The 20,121-nt window shown below is 42.6% G+C and overlaps 2 protein-coding genes across 3 annotated transcripts; both read left to right on the forward strand.

Annotated features, from left to right (window-relative positions):
* Positions 1-1,170: 1,170 nt before the first annotated feature.
* prcp (prolylcarboxypeptidase (angiotensinase C)) lies at positions 1,171-9,908 on the forward strand. Of its 2 annotated transcripts, XM_070970328.1 has the most exons (9): positions 1,171-1,645; positions 4,752-4,892; positions 4,976-5,077; positions 5,173-5,354; positions 5,454-5,611; positions 6,132-6,304; positions 8,132-8,299; positions 8,418-8,605; positions 8,917-9,899. In XM_070970328.1, the coding sequence occupies exons 1-9, from the start codon at positions 1,484-1,486 to the stop codon at positions 9,134-9,136; spliced, it is 1,494 nt and encodes a 497-aa protein (XP_070826429.1). In that variant the 5' UTR covers positions 1,171-1,483; the 3' UTR covers positions 9,137-9,899. The 2 variants fall into 2 exon arrangements, with proteins under 2 accessions (XP_070826429.1, XP_070826430.1); XM_070970329.1 differs by lacking the exon at positions 1,171-1,645 and having other exon boundaries at positions 4,076-4,892; positions 8,917-9,908.
* A 3,304-nt stretch (positions 9,909-13,212) lies between these two features.
* On the forward strand, positions 13,213-15,254 carry LOC139336652 (protein FAM181B). The gene has a single exon (XM_070970818.1). It carries the CDS (start codon positions 13,353-13,355, stop codon positions 14,313-14,315), a length of 963 nt encoding a protein of 320 aa, XP_070826919.1. The 5' UTR covers positions 13,213-13,352; the 3' UTR covers positions 14,316-15,254.
* Positions 15,255-20,121: the final 4,867 nt, after the last annotated feature.

Below are 20,121 nucleotides of genomic sequence, written 5' to 3' on the forward strand. Positions count from 1 at the left end.
ATTTTCGCTCGTTGAATCCAGTGTAAACAAACAAACAAACAAACAAACAAACAAACGAAGCAGTTAGCTAAACGCATGCAGGAGACTTCTGTCCGCTACTCTTGCTAATTCGTGTAAACTTTTAACTTGTCTGTCTTAACTAACTAAACACTTGTGCAAGTAGTATTTCCTTCACCGTGACCACCAGATTCGCGTGTCTACCAAATGTTTTAAGTGGAATTACTTTCTGCAGTGTTTTTCATGAAGAACATAAAAGTTACAAGTAAGGTCACTCAAACACTATATTACTGCCCTCAGCGGTCAGGTTATGTAAGTACATATTCTTTTAAATTGAAAGTTTTATTTTGAAATCGCATATCGGAAGTGTAAGCACGGTATAGTTTGTGCATTGAAGTACCTTCACTGATTCAATGTTGCAGTTCGTAAGGGTTAACAAATGCACGTGATTTTAAATACACTCAGGTCAACGTCCAGCATTTCAACATAGACAGTACATTCCACAGGAAGTGCTAATACTTCAAGAAGCAGAACTGATTTACTTAACGATTTGTAACTGACAATGATATTTGATTAATGACGCATAAGTATGCCAGTATGTCTGCATTAACGCTAACATGACGAATTTAATATGTGGTTTCTCACTGTGACCACAAGAGGGCAGTGTAGGCAGATCAACCATCATCTCCACGTAGCGTTAAAGTTAGTGCACACGAAAAGTCTCCTGAAGGACTGTTATTTAAAAAGCAAATTAAAATCATATACATAGATAATCATACACTGATTAAAACTAATTGTTTGTTAAACCAATTGTTTAACCCAAAAGAAACTGACGAGTTTCTTATTTAACGGTGGTCTTTTGAATTACAAATCACTACTGCCATCTAGTGGTCACAATAAGGAACTGCCACATTAAATAAGTCAAAGTAGCGTCAAAACAGAAATGTCAACATAATACACTTCCGGTATACAGTTAAAAAATAAAAGTTTCAGTATGAACACAGGTGACCTCTGGCACTGTTCTGTGACGCACCTGCAGGATAAAATTGCATTCGGAGGACATAATAAAGCGGTTTACTTTACTCTCCGGCATAGTCCTGCTCTTAGAGACCTCTAGTTTGTTGCGCGCGTAACATCAACGTGCACATGGACTAGACTCCCATCAGCCCTTGCGAGTGTATTTACAGTTGGTGCTGTCTGCACTTGGCTGACTGCTAGCCGGCTACAGTGACATTAAAGTATTTAAAATGTTGGGAAGACGTCGAACCTGAGGCTTCCTGTCTCCCTCTGCACCGCTGCTAAATTTAGGTCACACGCTGGCTGACAACACCTCTGTGGATTTGCTGACGAGCGAGTCTCACTTCCTTTTTTTTTCTTTACGGGACAGGTCTGAAGACATCATGCGAGCCCACTGTCATTTGCTGAGGAGCTGCTTGTGGTGATCTGCGTTTGGCCACAGCAGCAGCAGCAGCAGGCTGGAGTCGGGATGGAGGTTTGGGGCAGAGCTGCAGCTACCTGCATCCTTACGTTGTGTCTCGGCTGTTTGCACGTGATCGCCCTCAAATCCCAACTTTTCACCAGACGTGGTGGCTCACTTCACTCCAGAGAGACCCCCATCAGCTATGAGACGGTCTATTTTGACCAGAAGGTGAGTTTAAAATCTCTCTACAAGTATTTTGTAAACTCGTCACTTGCCTTTGAAAACAGTGCTTCCTTCCTCGTTTGCTTCTTTCTCTTTCACTTCACTTTAAATTTTTGTTTTGTGCCTGAATTTAATGATCTAAAGGCGTCATAAAAACAATAATAAGAAAAAAGTGATCCCCATATTTGGCCTGAAACATCTTGTCACAGTAAGAATGGAGTGCCTGGTGTTATAATGACTTTTTAAAAACATAATATTTTCTGAACAGGTTGTATTATGTGATGATCACTGTCACTGTATTTTGCTGACTGGCTCATATTCGACTTGCCGCCACACTCATTGTTTGCTGTTTACTCATGTCTGCACCACCTTCTCTTTCTCTAAACTTCAGTGCACTTAATTCTGTGGAGGCTGTTCATGTGTTGTGTCTGCAGACAATAGGTGTTTTCCCTCTTGCTTCCCGTAGTGAAGCGAGAACCATCACAGCTGGCTCTGAGCAGAGCAGGACCCCCGTACCTCTCCCCCCTGGCTGGCTGCCTAAAAAGGCCTCCAGGGCCCAGCCGGTGTGCATGCTTCACCTCGGGTGTTTCTCCACATTTTCCACGTACTGTGTCTTCACGGAGACTCGGATTGCATGTTGATCGTATGCAGAAGCGTGCAGTGATCTGTGAACCTGACTCACGCAGTCACAAGACTGAGCTTGTGCCTCATTACTCTCCTCTTCCTTCCTGCAGCCGGTGTGAACTCAGCCAGGTTTCCTCACATTTAAATGATGACATTCAGTGTAAATCAGAATAATAATTAGGGTGAGCTCATTAATTCATTATAAGACAAACCTGTAGACAGTGAGAGGAGCTCACTCTCTAATTCAGTCCATAAACTGACAGTGCAAAGTCCAAAATGTCAGAATCACTGAGAACTAAACTCTGACTTTCAATAGACTGTAACCAGTTTCTCTTTGCTCTGTTAGTTTCTTTTTTTTTTTTTTTTAATCTATTGATCATTTAAGCTTGTTTCCCGGCTAACTGAGACAGTTGGAGGTTTTGCAAGAACCTTCCAAGATCCGTGATCTGTGGAGACATTAGAAAAAGACAATCCAGTACAAAAGAACAGAAACATTAAAGAGTTTAACCATTTAAGTCATTTTTCAAGTTAGAGAGTTTAATATTTTGATTGTTCCAAACCCTCAAATGGGATGATCTGCTGCTTTTCTGCATCTTGTATTTTGGACCATTGATAAGATAAAACCAGACATTTACGTCACTCAAAGACTCTTGGAAACTGAGTAATTTTTCCTTATATTCTGATGTTTTCTAGACTGAACATTGAGTCGATTAATCTAGAGAACAAAAGGCAGCTCAGTCAAAAGTTTGTTGCTGTCTCAGTTTGAGATTTAATGCTGTTAACGGCGTGCGTGCACTTGACAGTATTTGGATTAGAGGACAATGCTCCACACCTGGTCCAACCCACGGCATCCTGCCTAATCAGCCGCGCTGACAAGAAGATAAAGGCCGCTTCCTTCCTCCTGATGCCCATTGTCTTGTCTGATGTGTTTTGGGGGACAAATCAGTGAGAAACTGTTTTCTTCTTCTCAACAAGAACAGCAAATAAAATCCCTGTTATCCCCGTCTCAGTACCAGGAGCGAGTGTGCTGTTTCTGCACAGGAGTCATCAATCACGCAGCCTTTTTCTGCTGTCTGCGGGACAGGCTGCCGTGAGGAGAGCTCCGAGCGATCCAGCAGTTGTCCAGAGGAAATCCTCTCCACTGCGTTTCGCCTCCAGACAATAAATGGAAGTGTCTTAAAGCATCCTCCAAATGAACTGTTGTGCTTTCCGGGAGCTTCGCCTCTCACGTCTCCATTTGCTGGACTGTAACAGATGCAGCCTCTTATCTTGTAGAATAGTTAAAGTACTGCTTCAGTAGTTGTGCTGCACATGCAGTGAATTTTAATTGAATTAAGGTGCTGGAGTGCCGCCTGCAGTCACCACACGGTGGCACTACTGATCAGGGTGTGGATTAGTTATGAAACCCATCTGGAAGGGTTTGTGATTTGCATGCTGAGTGGGTGCAAGGATACAGTGCTCACCAGGGGTATTTTGGGGAAGCACTTCATGCATTCAGTCTTATATAAATGTATGTTTAGTTTTGGCTTTCTGATCATGGAGTGTAGGGCGAGTTTTTGTTTGCTTTCCATCCCAAAATCATTCAGGTGCTGCTGTGAAGCAAAGGTAGCTAATAACACAGCATTTAAACAAGTTATTTCTCTTTTTGAGGGATTTAAAGCACCCTAAATTCTTTGTTCACAACACTCTGACATCGCACTTGGGATCCTCAAAACCACTGAAGCCTACTTTGCTGCCGAACTGCTGAACTTTTCCTTTAAACTGTCTCATGGTCCCCTCGCGCTTAAAAGCACTGCCAAGCGCTAAGGAGTCGAGGCTTGAATGAACACATTGTGGCCCCGGAATCTTTTTGCTGTCATTGGCTCATAAAATTGCTGCCTCCTTTGTATCCACTGAGGAGGGAAGCGGGCGAGGAGGGGGGAAAACAAAACAAAAACATTTTGTATGAAGTGTTGGGACTGTTTCAAGGGCTGGACAACCGCGAAGCCTCATGGGGTTGTCTTCTCTGTGAAGTTGTTGGTTTCTTTCTGCTTTTTGTTTAATAAAGACTACAGGAAATATGGCTGAAAGGGGACGATACCCCCAGAATCCCCGAGGTCTGATGAAAGGATCAGAGCTCGTCTAAAGCGGAACTAATGCGGCGTCCTTTAAAATGCCTCCAACGTTTTTTAATACAAATTGGGGCTAATTACCCGAGAATCCAACCTCGGGAGTGTCACTTCGCGACGCTGTTTTAGGCGCGGGAGGAGGTGTCAGAGCAGCTGATGTGGACTGCATCATCTCACGCTGAGTTTAACATCAGGAAATGATTGTTTGTGTGTCAGAACGTTTGATGAATGCAGAAGAGTTTGCTGATCTGAATGTCTTTCTTGGACCTGTTGCACCGAGCTCTCTGCCGCAGTTCAGGCCACATAGAGCTGTTATGATGTTTATAATATATATGTGTGTGTGTGCGCGCATACATTTAATCTCCTTTTATGTGCTGCAGATTGATCATTTTGGATTCCTGGAGGATGGCACCTTCAAACAGAGGTACCTGGTGGCTGACAAACACTGGCAGCAGCCCGGAGGACCCATTCTGTTCTACACCGGCAATGAAGGCGACATCACCTGGTTCTGCAACAATACTGTAAATATCCCATCTGTCAGCTCGTATTTCCACTGCTCGTGATCCTCAGACTAACTCAGCACCTGTCGTCCTTTTCTCTGGAGGGCTTCATGTGGGAAATAGCGGAGGAGTTGGGCGCCATGCTGGTCTTCGCAGAGCATCGTTACTATGGAGAGTCGCTGCCTTTTGGACAAGACTCTTACAGCGTGAGTGAAGACGCTGTGTTACACTTGGAGAGCGTCCTCCAGTGAATGACATTTCCTGTAAATCATTAATTTTTCCAATAATATTTGTCTCGCAGGACAGCAAGCACCTGAACTACCTGACCTCAGAGCAGGCCCTGGCTGACTTTGCAGTGCTGATTCAGAGCCTGAAGGCCGCTGTACCTGGAGCTCAGCGCAGCCCCGTCATCGCCGTCGGAGGCTCCTATGGAGGCATGCTCTCCGCCTGGTTCAGGATGAAATACCCCAACGTGGTTGTCGGGTGAGATACCGGTGCAGTTGTGGAGTTGTGCTCTGTGCAGCTTGTGCCATGTTGAGCAAAAAGTGGATATCTGTGGATTTGCTTCTCGTTGTGTTTCAGAGCTCTGGCATCCTCCGCACCAATATGGCAGTTCCCTGGTATGGTGCCATGTGGAGACTTCTACAAAATAGTAACACAGGACTTTGCCAAAAGTGGCTTCAACTGTGACGCAAACATCAGGAAGTCGTGGAAGGCAATTAAAAATGTCTCCTCCACTGGTAAGTCCCACTGTCAGCATGGGCCCATTTATCTTATCTGTCATAATGCAGGAAATACGACTCATTTGAATAATTCAAAATATTAAATGAACCATGTTTCATCTCACACTTTAAGTTTAATCCTCTGTGGGGGAAAACTTCTTGATTTGAAGAATTTCTACATATTCGTCCATATGTTCCAAATGTGATACTGAACATATTCTGTGCTTATGCTAATGAGTATTTGGTCCTTTATGAGACTCTTAAGTTTGAGCGTCCTGCTACTTTATCCATGATAAAATAATGCTTATTTATTAGCGTCTCACAGCTAAAGCTATCATGAGGTTTTTCTATCACTCCTGTGAAGACTGATGGGAGCTGAAACCATTAAATACTAACAAAATAACTAGTCTGGGATGAACTGACAGTGTTGCTCTCCGCTGTTAGGACCCAGTATTGGAGTGACACAGAGAGTAGACGTGTCTGATAATGTGGGCTGTGCATGTTGGCATTTAAACATTTTTTACTGTCTTTTGAAAAGCGTCCGGTCGTCAGTGGCTGTCGGATGAATTCAGCTTATGCACCCCTCTTCAAAACGTGATCGATGTTGTCATCTTCAAGAACTGGCTTCAGGAGACTTGGGTGAACCTGGCGATGGTGGACTACCCCTACGAGGCTAACTTTCTCCAGCCTCTTCCTCGCTGGCCCATCCAGGTACAGACGGCCGCCGGTGAAATACTGTGTCTAAGGTCGAATTTGAAGCTGTAGCTGAACTTCAAATGATTTCAAAGGTTTACACTTAAACTGGCTTTGTTTGTCTTTGGTTAAGCGCCTGATTTGGCCTGACAGCCTGTCCCTAATTGAAATGAATGCGGGATTCAGCCGATTGTGTTACAAGTGTTTGTTGTGGTTTTCCAAGCTTTTGTTTACAACAGCTGTCAATTAACTTCATTAATATTCATAAGGATCTAGTTTCTTTTGGATTTTAAGTATTCTTTGGATGAGCAGCTACAAGTAAGCCACTATTCTTTTCTTCTCTCATACCAGCGCTCCATTCATTTGCACACTCCGTCAGATCTCTGAGGTGTTCCTCTGAGGACGCTCACATGGCACCACAGAAAGAGGACATTTGCCCAGAGCAGCTCATGCGGCCGTTAAAAGAAAGGTTCACCACTCTCATTTGAATGAGACTGTAACAAATACTTCACCGGGCACTCGATGTGGAAAGAAAAAAGCAGCATTTGTTAAAAGTGAAAATAAAAAGCTGCGATCATTTCATGTGGCTAAAGCAGCAAAAAATACTGTTTTTGGAAACGCTCTTTCCTGTTTTCAGCACTTCAAAACTTCCTTTGTTTTGCCGTGACAGAGCTTGTAACAGTGCGGAGGCTGATTGACTTGGGCGCAGTGTATTCGACCAGTCACCTTGGCACGTCACGTGCATAAACCAAGCTCCGCCATTGACCCCGACTCTCTGTTTGGTGCTTCAGCGCCCCTCCGAGCGCCCCACGCAGCAGCCTCATGCTAAGCTGTTGCTAGTGTGATACATTTTTTTCTGTGCTTATTTGTTTATCGTTTAGATGCTGAATAGATCCAGGAGCAGCATGTATGGTGGAATAAACACTAAATGGTCATTTGGAGTTTTTTGGCTCCTTTCCTTTAATGTATGCGACCCCTATGGGTGGTTTAAGCGGTTTAGGCAGTGGGTGCAAAGAGGAGCTTTTTAATGACAAAGCTAATGTGATTATCTGAGTGAGTGTGAGAACGGGGTATTGAGGGCTTAGAGGAGGGAAATCTGTTGGCAGAGATGAATGTATAAGCCTAATCCTATCTGAAAAGTAAGGAGAAGATGCTTTGGAGCAATTGCAGTGTTTTTTTTCACGGTATAAATCTTTGGTTGGACATGTCTGTGGCCCTCCTCATCCATCGACCACCAACTCCTCCCCAGCCCGCAGACAAAAGCCTTAGTAACAGACTCCACACTAGCGCAGCTTCCCTCCAACCTCCAAACAAGAAAGCCCAGTTTCTCGGCCTCACAAAGAGGCAGAACAACAGCCACGGCCAACTCTGCCGCCGCAACCATAACAACACGCAGCGCCATGAAACAAAAGCTCAAACTCAAATATTTAGCGTGCACGCTATTAAATCTGAGAAATCAACCACGGTCAAACAAAACCGTTGTAAGTAGAGCAAAACCTTTAAATTTAATCACTGAGATCTCGGGCTTTAAGTAAATGGACTTTTTTTCCCCCTCGTGCCAAGTTTAGAGCGATAAATTCAGGTTCATTCCAGGGAATTTCATATGCAAATCAGGCACCGCCACTTTTTATGTGGAAAAACACTTTACGGGCCACAAGGAAACAATCTTCAGCCTTGTGAACAACACAGATACTATGAGAGAGTTAGATATTTCAATTATAAGTGTTATTTCAAAAGAAAGTGTGTGAAGCTTTTAATAGCTTCAACACCTCGACTAGACTGTAATATCACAAACTTCCTGTTAATTCTTTTATGTTTTGCTTGTTGATGTGTTATGTTTTCAAGGTGGTGTGCAAGTATCTTGCTTTCGATTCCAGCGTGTCAGACTACCAGCTGCTGCACGGTGTCTCCCAAGCAGCGAAGGTCTACTACAATTACACCGGAAGCTCTCCCTGTCTCAACACATCTCAGACAGCAACCGGCAGCCTCGGCTTCCTCGGCTGGTACTACCAGGTGCGCTAACACAGAGCGCCAGCATCAGTGTTGTCACGCTGAATAAATCGCTGCATAGATGTGTCGCCGGGCAGCTTTTCCTGTCACACTGAATGCGTGTTCAATCCCTCATCCCCAGGCCTGCACAGAGATGGTGATGCCCATGTGCACAGATGGCGTCCAGGACATGTTTGAACCTGAGGAGTGGAACTTCCAGGCCTTCTCTGAGGGCTGTAAGGCCATGTTTGGTGTCAGGCCGCGAGCTGACTGGGCAAGCACCGTCTACGGGGGGAAGGACATCGCCTCTCACAGCAACATCATCTTCAGGTAAACGTGCAGACTGAGGCAGAGGCTTCCCTGTGTTTTCTGGGCTTGTCTCGTGCAGACTGATCGGCTTTTATTGCAGACAGAATAAGAGTACCCATCTGGGTAGCAACAGGAGGAGGACAGACGAATGTAAAACTTTAATGAAAGAGCTGATGTAGCTCAGTCACAAGCGCAGAGGTGGTCATATGAGGTTGAACACCAATTAGCAGCTTTTGTTAGCCATGAAAACATCTGGCAGTCAGAAATTCAAATACAGCTCCAATAAACTGTCTGAAACATCATAACAAACTGTTTCTGCTGTTGTGTTTCAGTAATGGAGGACTGGACCCGTGGTCGGCTGGTGGAGTGACTTACAACATAACAGACTCCGTGGTTTCAATTCTGATTCCCGATGGAGCCCATCACTTGGACCTCCGCTACAGCAATGACCACGACCCACCCTCAGTCCGCGCCGCCCGGGCGTTAGAGGTGAAGTATTTTCGGGAGTGGATCAGGCAGGCTAAAAAGACACCTCACACTGCGTTAAGTTAAATGTCACGCGCCTGAGGGATCCATGATGTCCGGGAACGCAGAGCTTTAATTTGCATGATGTGGTTTTTCACAGGGTGCTCTCTCTCCAAAGTTTGTCCATTTTTAATCAGAGTTGGAGTTTTTTTTAACATTGCTTTTGATTTTGATAACATTTTGAGAGTGTTTTTTTTTTTTATCTTAATCATGTTGCTGAGTTTCAGACTGCGATTTTCTTTGACCCTATTAGACACACTCCTTTTCTAAATGCCAAACTACACATTTCCAAGGGCTTGGAGACATAAGGGTACTGTATCATGAACAAAGATTAAATCTGTTTTTTGTGTAACAGCTGGTAAAAAACAATGTTGTGTGTAAATATCTTTGTTTATTTGTGTGAACACATTATGATTGTTTCTTGTTTTCACTCAGCCTTACAGTCAGGGAGACATTCAGAGTTCTTCACATCTTTAAATTTCACATTCACAAACTGGCAGCCCTTAAGTTGTTTGTGTGGATGATCAGTAGACACAAGCAAATGCTGTCAAATGCTTTTAACACTTAAATAAGTCTCAGGAGAAAACTTTGACACCAAATATAAAGAAAATCAATTTTTTGAAAATCTCCACTGCACTGAGTGTATTATTAAACTTCCTATTGTTCACAGAACAGTGCCTTCCTCGCTTTTTAAGTTTTCTATTCATGTCTCATCCAGCCTTTATTTAATATGCTGTCATTCCCAAGAAACACTTCTTCCTGTGAAACTGATTAAAAAGCTGCAAATGATATTGTCGTATAATCTTTGTAATTGTCTTTTATGAGTGTGCTGAGCAGAATCTGTGTCATGTTTCAGGGAGTCTGAGACTTTTAAGTTACTTCCACCAAGCAGGAACAATTGCATGTGCTTGAGATTTAATAAAAACCAATCGGAGGAGGCCAATAAAGTGAGTGGTGGGAGGTTATTGCAGCTACGCCTGCTGACCTCACCCCTGTGGACCAACCTGTGGGATTCCCCCTGGCACACATTCATTCGCTGGCTGCCATTAAAGCTCTAAATTGCAGCACAGAGGACCCTGGTTTGTTCCCCCCTGCCAGTAAAATTATTAATACAACTCCTGGGGTGCCAGAGAGGTGGGGACGGGTTGATGGAAGGTTAAGAGTGAGGCAGTGAGTGGACGCAGGAAGCGGCGGGGACCAAAAAGCCTTTTGTAGTTCACCATAAGTCACAATTTTTTTTTCTTTTCCCTTTTTTTTAAATGTCAGCAATGGTAATAAAAACACGCCGTCTTGCTTTGTAATTTTCTTTGAACTATTCTGGCCGAGTCTCTTCCTCCCCCTCCTCCTTGAAAGCAAAGGTTCCTGACATGACACGACTCTGTGAAGCAGATGGGGAACATGTCCTGCACTGGTACATGGGTTGATGTTCTACCAGGAGACACAAAGCCTGACTTCTCAGCATTTTGTCACAGGCTTGACTGGATCTCAGACACCCCCGCAGAAAGGAACATAGCTAAACATGGGGGAGGACAGGGTCTCAGCCACTAAATGCCGTCCTTAAACTTTTCTCAGGACTTTGAGAGGTCATTAATTTTACCAGCCTTTTCTAAGTCGCTGACACTGGCCATCAATCAAAGGTGTTATTAGTATTCGCTCGACCCCAAACTCTGAGTGTGTCCCTGCTCAGACAGGGACCACACACCAGTAGGAAGAGATTAAGCCTGTGTGTGTCACATCACGTCGCACTGAGCGCCCAGCTCCTTTGGGCTTGGGCGCTGCTGAATAAGTAAATTCTCAGGGCCAGAGCGTGTGGTGGTAATGTTAACAATGTCTTAACAGTATGGATCTACGTGCGTAACAACCTGCTGGTTGCAGGAAAAGCCGCAACAGATCGCTAATGATTTTCTCCAAATTAAAATTCGCCAAAGGTCCAAGCATAATGAGTTTTTGAAAGTGCAATCCATAGTTTGACCTTGGTGATTAACGCTAAAATAAACACTGGTCCATTATAGGATTTAAAAAACAACTCCAGATCCAATCATACCCTCACATTCAGTGTCCTGAGAGTGGAAACAAGCTCCTCAGTTGTGTTCTCACTTCATATATTTTTTCCAAGCCGGTCTGAGGCAGCCCATCCCCTCTCGCCCTTCAGCCTTTATGCAACAATAGAAACTTGTTTCCGGGATCTGTGCGTCAGGCCCTGTGATGTGAATGACCCACCAGCACAAAAGCCAAAGCTCCTTGACAGAAAAAAAAGAGGATATGGCTGCCATGACTGTGATGATGTCACTTTGCCAAAATTGTGCTGCTAGCAAAGAGAGGGAAACAAAATCAGTTTGGGCAGGCGTTAAAAGCTCAGCACTCCCCACACTGAATTCATGAGATGTCACGATATGGCTTTTCCTGCTGCACTCACTGCTGCAAGGAGCGGAAAGTTTGGACTGTGCAAACAGATGCCTGAGCACAGCTGAATATTCAAAGTCTGCAGTTTCCCCTCATGAATTCTTCTTTTAACAGACGGTATTTCACGTCCAGCTGCATAAACAAAAAGATATTCTTTGTTTTGTAACTATTTGTTGGTCATAGGTTTGAGTTTTTCTGGACCTCTTTTCAGTCACACTCGTGTTGAGCCACAGATAATTAGATCAGTGCTATCAGTTTCACTGTCTCCTTTCTCCTCAGGAATTAACATAAGAAAGAATTTTTTTAAAGGCCTCACTCCCTCGCTGCTTCAGACTTTTTTTTTTTTCAGCCCTACAGCTCTTAAATAAGTCACTACCTCACCTCAGCATCCACTTTTCTAAGAGTCTTCTTTCAATTATTCAGCTGCAGCATCTTCTAACTTGGAATGAGAATAATAGATGAAGCTTTCCACTTCTGCATTCTCTGGTAAACAAGTCCAACATAACATTAAATGGCATTATTTTTATTGTATAGCTAAACTATGTCCAACGGTCCATTCACTCAAAATTCACTTGAAATTCCACTTAAATTGGTATAAGTGCTGGCAACATAACGATCTGGCGTTTGGACACATTCTCTATTGTATTCACTGCTGGCCAAGAAACGTCCTGTAAATACGTTATTGTTTACAACAGAAGTTTCATACCCAGGATTTCTTAAGGTCAACATTTCTTCTGGCACACTGAGCCTGAACTGCACTTTATTCCCCTTTAATTTAACAGCTCCGGCAGCTTTTCTAGTTAAATCGACTGTTCATTATTGAGACCCATTTTACGAAGGGGCTGTGAGGTGCAATTTAATGAATCTCTGGCACAAAGCTCCCTTTCACTGCCGGGCGAAGAATAGAGGCTATTTAGACCCTGTAGGGCTTTATGTCAAAGGCAGCCCATAATAGTTGTCAGGCCAGGGCAGAAATTCCCACTGGCCTGGGAATGCACTAGAAATCAACTTTTGCCATGAGCAGATTAAGACACAAGCAAGCAGTTGGGAAGATTCTCCCAAATAGTGGCATCTGTTTGGGCACAAAGATTTTCCCACAGAAAAGAAGCCTTGCTCCCTGCTGCACAGTCTGGATTTGATAGTTAGGTTTGTTTCAGGGCCTAAATGAACACTAATTAGATTACAAGTTAACTTCTATCGAGTAATCCAGACAGGAAACACCTCAGCAGGCATGATGATTGAAAACTGGTTAAAAAGTTTTGAAAAGGATGCAGGAATTCATGAATAATGATGCAGATTAGTGGGGGATATTTAGCTTTGTTGGTTTGAACACTGTTTCTTTAATAATCATGCATAATATTTTAATAGAGAGTTTTTTGTAAAACAATTCTGCCCAGCAAAACTACTCCATCCATCAAGGCTTTTCTGCTCACTGTTACAGTCATCACCTCCAGATTCATGACAGCGTTTTTGGTTCAGAGCACACACAAACAGTTAAACTAAAGGGGGAGAGTTCTGACAGAGGTTATTGTCTTCAACCCAGCAGGGAATTTCAGACAAATCCCTCTTAGATGCAGGTGGTCAGGCACAAGCAAAGAGTTAAGTCCTGCGGTCTCTTTGCCCCTCCTCTTTGATGTTCTGACATCATTAGTCCAGCCCCCTGAAAGATCTCCTCGCTTTCCCCAGAGTCCGTCACTTCTACTCTGGAATGTTTACAGGAACTTCATGAGCAGCATCAGGACCAAGTGTTTGTCAGAGAAAAACGACATGCACTGAAGAAACTTTTGGTTCAGGGATCACAGCGGATGCCACAGGTGTAGCCGCTGGGCTCAACAGAGTAATGGCTGTTCAGACCGCAATCATGAACCCCCAGTTCATGAATTTCTGCTTCCCTGGTTCTGTGATGGAATACGACGTGGAGAAAAATCTGGATGGGAGTCTCCTCGGTGAGGCAGAAAATGATGAGGACTACAAAGAGACCACCAGGGACTTGCTGAGCTTCATAGACTCAGCCTCCAGCAATATCAAGCTGGCTCTGGACAAGCCAGTGAAATCCAAGAGGAAAGTCAACCACCGGAAGTATCTACAGAAGCAGATCAAAAGGTGCACTGGTATTATAACGCCAGGAAAGGTAGCAGATGCCCCAGTTAAAAGACAAGGCTCCCTAGCCCTAGCTCAGCCCAGCCCTTTGCAGAGCAAAACTCTGCCTAAGCGTGATGGGGTCCAGGCCAACTTACAGAGCAAGAGCTTGGCAGCTCTCTTCAGCCCTGTGAAGGATGTAAGGGGTGAAAAAGCCAAGAAACCACCCCTGAGGCATCGCAATCTGCCCCCCTCTTTCTTCACTGAGCCTGCCAACTGCTCCAAAGTCAGCTCCACATCTGGGATGACGCTGAAGGACTTGGAACGAGGCAATCCTGAGGCTGCAGAGTTCTTCGAGCTCTTGGGGCCTGATTACAGCAACATGGTCAGCGACCAGGACCTTTATCAAAGCATGCCTCTCCGGGTGCAGCCAGAGATGGGAGGCCCAGATCCTGCTTCCTACGATGCTCACCATTTAGTTGGTGGTCTTCTCTACTCTGAGCCCTGGACTAGCTGCTCAGGGTCCTCTAAGAAACCAGGGGGGAGCCTGCGTACAGGCCCAGCCCAGCCTCCTGTCTACTGTCCCTCTGAGGCTGCTGGGCCCATAGAAGATCACGCACTGTGCACTTTGGCCTTCCCGAACTTCTTCACAGACTGCTCCATACCTCAGGTCACTTATGATTTAAGTGGTGGTTATAACAGAACTAATTATTCATCTCTATGAGAAAATGACAATTCTGTTGTTAGAAGCGCTGGTAAAAAACAGATAAAACTGCTGTGACAAGTTTAACACTAGTCTAAGAGTCTACGTTTGATATTATCAGATTTCTGTGTCTGTTGTGGAAGTAATATTACGACTGGGTGTAAACATTTTCTCCCCTCAACAACATGTGTCACTATCCCCAAGAGAAACGTTAAACTTAAAATGACTTCCTTCTTAAAAAATGTCCAAAGCTTTCAAGTAACTGGATACCGTGCACTTTTCAAAGACTCAGTTTCATTTACGACACTGTTCTGTGTAAAGTTAAAATAGTTTCACGTGGACATGATTTTCTTTATCTCAGGCTATTTTGAATGACATCATGAATCAAAATGGATCGGATTTTAGGCATGCTTCAGTTTTATCACCACTGTATGTGAGTCTGTTCATTAGGATGTGTCTTACTCATTTGTGAATTTGTTAATGAGGACATTTCATTTCATCCTTTCCATATTTTACATAAATGCTTGTTGGTTTAGTCCACTAAACATCACTTATTTTGCTAGAACACTATTTCCTAGAATTGTTTGACAAAACATGCTGCAACAATCTCTCAGCGAGGCACTTTTTCGTCCCTGTTAGTAACAGTTCTGCGTGGAGACTCATTTTGCTGAAATGGTGATTACAGCAATGTGTGATGCCATGTTTGTTTTGCAACATTTTACAGCTGAGAAATTATTTTCACGTGCACCCATTTTGTTGGCAAAGCCTTTTATGTGTCGAGCTATTGTAAGAAGACAAAATAAAGCTGGTCTTTATTACCGTGACAACAGTGTTTTTGTGTTCATTGGTAATCATGGATGCTTATGTGTGATCATCAGAATAAAAGAGGATACAAAGCAAAAACGTGCGTGGAACAAGGTGTGTGCCTTTAAAATACATTTTGAGCTGTATCAAGTCATTTGCATGTAATCACAAAAATAATGCAATATGTAAATAAATAGATAAATACAAACTGCTGTACCTCCTCTGATGGACAGACCGAGTGCTTTCAATTCTCAGAGGCGTTATTGTTATTATTGCTCTTATTTGTTCAACAATCTTTGCTTTTGTTTATTGCATTTATTTATTCAAAAACATATTGGTGCTGTGAAGCACTTTGTACCCTGGTGCTATTAAAAAAAACTTACTATTACAGTACAATGCAACTGTCCTGTAATGAAATATGACAGGGCTGAGTCAAGACAATAGCATTTACGATAGTATTTACTGCAGCTCTGACATGTTGCATGGCATTACAATGTATAGGTGCATCTAACTGCTCTAGTTCTAGAGTGTATTTAAATCCTGTAATTATGTAATGTCTAATAAATTGGAATTTTAGTCTCATTTGGGGGGGGGGGGGTTAAAAAAATCCTGAAGAAAAAATGCATATGCAAAGCCAAAGAGAGAGACATTTATGAGTAAGCTAAGGAGTAAAAAACTATTTTATCAGCTTAGCACACTGGAGACAGAATTTAATGCTGATTAATTTTACATTTCTTCTGGGACAGAGAGCCGGCTGGTGAACACCTTCTGTTACATAAGCACCTCAGAATGTGGTGAGATTTAAAAAAAGAAAACATGTGTAAATGTTAAACCTCTTAACATCATTACTCTTAGTTAAATTCTCAAGTTTTCAACAAAGAATTTCTTATTTCCACTAATGAGCAAAGATGGCAGAGGTGTGGCATTGATTTAAATTAAATTCACATTTTTGGCTAACACGTCACTCCACTGGTCCTTCTGGTGGCTAAATGTCTAAATATGGACGTTGTGCTTGCAGTTGTTGAGGATTCATTAATTTCTTTCGTTTTAAAGTTAAATTGCCTCGGGATGTAAACTTAAAACCTCACATAAGAATGACCTTCTCACAGGAAGTCTCTCCCAATGGATGTGAATACCACAACCTATCAGCGTACATTGTGATCTCCCTCTGCTGGCTGTTCAAGGTTCACTCCTTTACCTTCTAACATGGAGGCCAACCCCGTCATGGCTCAGCTATCACTCTAAACTCTGCATGGGGAACTCTCCACAGTAAAGTAGGTGCAAAGTCGATACTATCTATGATTGTGGCCTTAAAAAAAAAAGATGATTTAGAGGATCAGTCAGACTAAATCTGCATGCTACAGCCTGCAAACTTGAGCACATTTTGTGTAAAAGCAACGACAACACCCTACTTGTTTTTCTATAAGTATTAGAGACATTCAAACATTATTTAAGTGTTTTCCAATGACACAAAGAGACAATTCATGTGATATCCAGCTGTTTCAGCACTGTCCAGAAACAGAAGAAGAATTTCAAATGAAAGAAAGTCCTTACCCTTTCACGTTAGAGTAACACATGTGCACTCAGTCATGCTGAGGTCTGACCAGCAGTCAAACCGGATCCGTTTGACTAGCAGCTAAGTACCTCAGCTTGTTGTTGCAAGAGCAAGTTTCAGTTTGTTTCCTCTATTTATTGACCCATGTCTTGCTCCCTTTCTCAGTTTTCAATCAAGAAACAATATAAAATGGCAGAGAGAACATGTCTGTCTGTGCTGTATCGTCAGGCCTGCAAGCAGTTGCTCCACAAACACACTAGATGGCAGTAATGTTCCATTGAAAGCCAATGTGCACCACTCCCAGTCAGACTGAAAAGTACTCGAATCTGATGGATGAGATTATGTATGAAATCACAGCCATGTGCGGTAACAACTGAGTGGTTCTTCAGATGTCTTTCCATAAAATGAGTTTGGCCTGAATTTAGTAAGTTGGAGGGGAATGTATACTTGATTTTCAATCAGTCTTTTTCAGAGTTGGTTTAAATGGATTTCTGCTCACTCGTGTTAAGATGCTTACTCCTGTAAGTCTATTATACCATGGTGTACATATTCATTCTAATATATGCTATATTTTGAAGCTAATATTGTCTTCCAGGCTTTTTTTTTTTTTTTTTTTTCTTACCAGCTGGCTTTGTTTGCAGATTGGTCAACACTCCGCCATGTCACATGCAAGACAGAACAATATCTGGCAATTTGCAATACAGCAAACTATACACACAGAAGGCATATGGATTTTCTGTCCCTGAGCTGACACCAGCTGAAACATTCAGATTAGGCCCTAGTGATGGAGCCACAACTGTATCCTGCTTTGATTTATGGCACACTGGAGATGCAATGTTTGTCAAAGCGATTAACAAGATCTGTGTTGGCGTAGATCTGAATAACAAGAGCCAGATATCTAGTTAAACTAGATAATATACAGCAGATTTTCTCTGGCATGGCATGCGATGTCCTATGATAGAAAAAAAATGTGCATACATATATGATCTAATGTGTTGTATATGTACACACATATACCGAATGGAAACATGGGAGCGTGGTAAAAAAAAAACAAACAACAAAAAAAACAACCAGTACTGAAATAAAGTCCACTGCAGAAAAGTTATACATTTAAGAGCTGTTTGCTTCATTGTGCTACACTGGAAATTGAGTATCCATCCACATTTGCCCTCTCACTGACCTTTCACAGCAAGTCCTCATGTCTTGTTAACACCACTGAGGTGGAAGCACAGTGCCAGATGATATCCACAAGCCTTTGCAGCCTCTGAGCTCAAGTGAAAGAAGGATTTTTACATGTAAAGAATTCACATGTATCCAAGCATGGTATTGCCATTATCTTTAATGAACTGCTTTGCAGGAACAATAGCGCATCACTGCAGGCTTATGTATGTGCTCATTATAGTTTATCTGCCCGTAAATATTAATCTAGAAAATGTGATATTTCTTCTTGAGTTTTTGCCAACATACATACTAATACAATATATCTGCCATAACTTGATATTGGTCGATAATTTCCCCTGTGCTTTCTGTTATCAGCCCACACAGCCGTTGATGTATTCCTTTGGTTTTTGCTATGTCCTCCCAAAGATTTCCTGTCAAAGTCTTCAGACAGGTCCTTTGTCAACACCAAGCTACACTTTAAATCTTTAACTTCAGAAATTCTGCTGTATTGTAAGGGGTGTTGTAAACTGTTTCCCCCCATTCAAGGACCTCTAACTGCAAGCTCTTAAAGGGCCGTAAATAAAGCCAGTGCAGAGAGATATGACCACAGTGCACCCTGGCTTTCTTGCATCTTGTATTGCAAGAGCTCAACCAGTGATAGCAGTTAGTATCAGTGAACATTAATTTTAAATGAATTCCTGCCTGATCATTTTCTTGTCTGTGGTAGTGAGATTACCCAAAAAGACAATTTGCTTACAGCACAGTGTATTTCTTTCCATATGCATTTCATGTCTCACCGCTTTCCGTTTAAGTCTGCATTCATTTTCAGCAGCTATGATGCACTGTTTCCCTCCTCAGGGTGTTGTGGGTATGCTTGCTTACATCTGTGTGTTTTTGTCAGTGTGATAACAATTGCAAGCTGTGCAGTTGACAAAAGTCTTGCTTAGATTAAAGACAATACAACTGGAGGTTTTTCATCTCCAGCAAATGGTCCCCATATTGACAGACACAACTCTCTCATGCAAATCACATTAATAAATATCAGTCTGAAAGCCATTTCCGAGTCAAGATTTAATAGGTGCAGTCGCTCCTGTTCTGACTTAAAGAAAGACATCTCTTCTTACTTCAGCATGGTTGAATGGACAAACCTGAGCTATTAAAAGACTGTATGGAAGCCAAATGAAAATGTCACCACAGAAAATTGAATCTGATGTTTTAAATTTACAGGACAAACTTGATGATACACTCCAGTGCTGTTGTTAAGGAAGCTGAAACAATATTTTTTCCTCGTGCAGTTACATGGAGTACATTTCAACTATTAATTGAGTTGAAAGTGATCTTATATAGTAATATTACCACTTTATTGAGGATGGGGTGGTCAGGAGAGTGAAAATGGAAAAAAGAAAACTTCTACCTTAATGTTACCTGTTGAGTCTCTTTCTCTATCCAACTTCATGTGGCATATCTAAGTCAGGATCATGCTTGGGTGAGTATCAAAGGTGTGTTTTACTTGAGCAGCTTCATCAGCTTCCTCTTCTCATAGCTGGCCAAGCTCCATCAGAGACAGTTTTGTTCCCATGGCATTAGATAAAAAGGTTTAACACATAGAATATCTAAAATCACCCATGGCTCGGTCCTGCTCTGCCCCCTTTAATTATCCTGTTTAAGAGAGAGTCGCTGCAAGATTTGGAGTTCACAGTAATGTTGATAGTTAACATTAGAAGGATGACATTGTCGGTGAAACAGCGGCTCAGCGTTATTTTCATGAAACTGACCACATGCTGCTGCAGTGCATTCATTATTACAAACAGAAGAGGGGACAAGGCCTAACTGCTGGTGATCTCAGCCCACCACACTCATGGGAACGTGGTCATTAGCCTTTTCCAAATTCTCCAAACACATATAGACAGGATTTGCATATTCCCATTAGCCCTTGATAATCTTCATGAGGGGAAAAAGTATGTCCATGTTGCATAAGCAAGGCAGAAATGTGAAGTTTAATAATTGCTTAAATTACTTCTTCCCACCACTTTAGCCTTCTGGGGATAAACCAAGAGTGCAGGATTCTTATAAACTAAAGAAGACATAAAGTCTGTAACTTGATGCATTAGAAATGTTAATTTGCTTTCATCTTTCCAATTGCCCAGAATAACATGGCATTCAGACGGCAGGACAGCAGGTGTCAGCAGCTAGCACAAAAATAGTTTCAAGCATAATAAACAATTAGCAATGTCTCTTTTAATGCAGTGCAGCCCAAGCAACTATGCACTGGCTGATGCCTCGCCCGAGTGCTTCCTGATAAAACAA

This window comes from Chaetodon trifascialis, chromosome 9, assembly GCF_039877785.1.
Source record: "Chaetodon trifascialis isolate fChaTrf1 chromosome 9, fChaTrf1.hap1, whole genome shotgun sequence".
Taxonomy (NCBI): Eukaryota; Metazoa; Chordata; class Actinopteri; order Chaetodontiformes; family Chaetodontidae; genus Chaetodon; species Chaetodon trifascialis.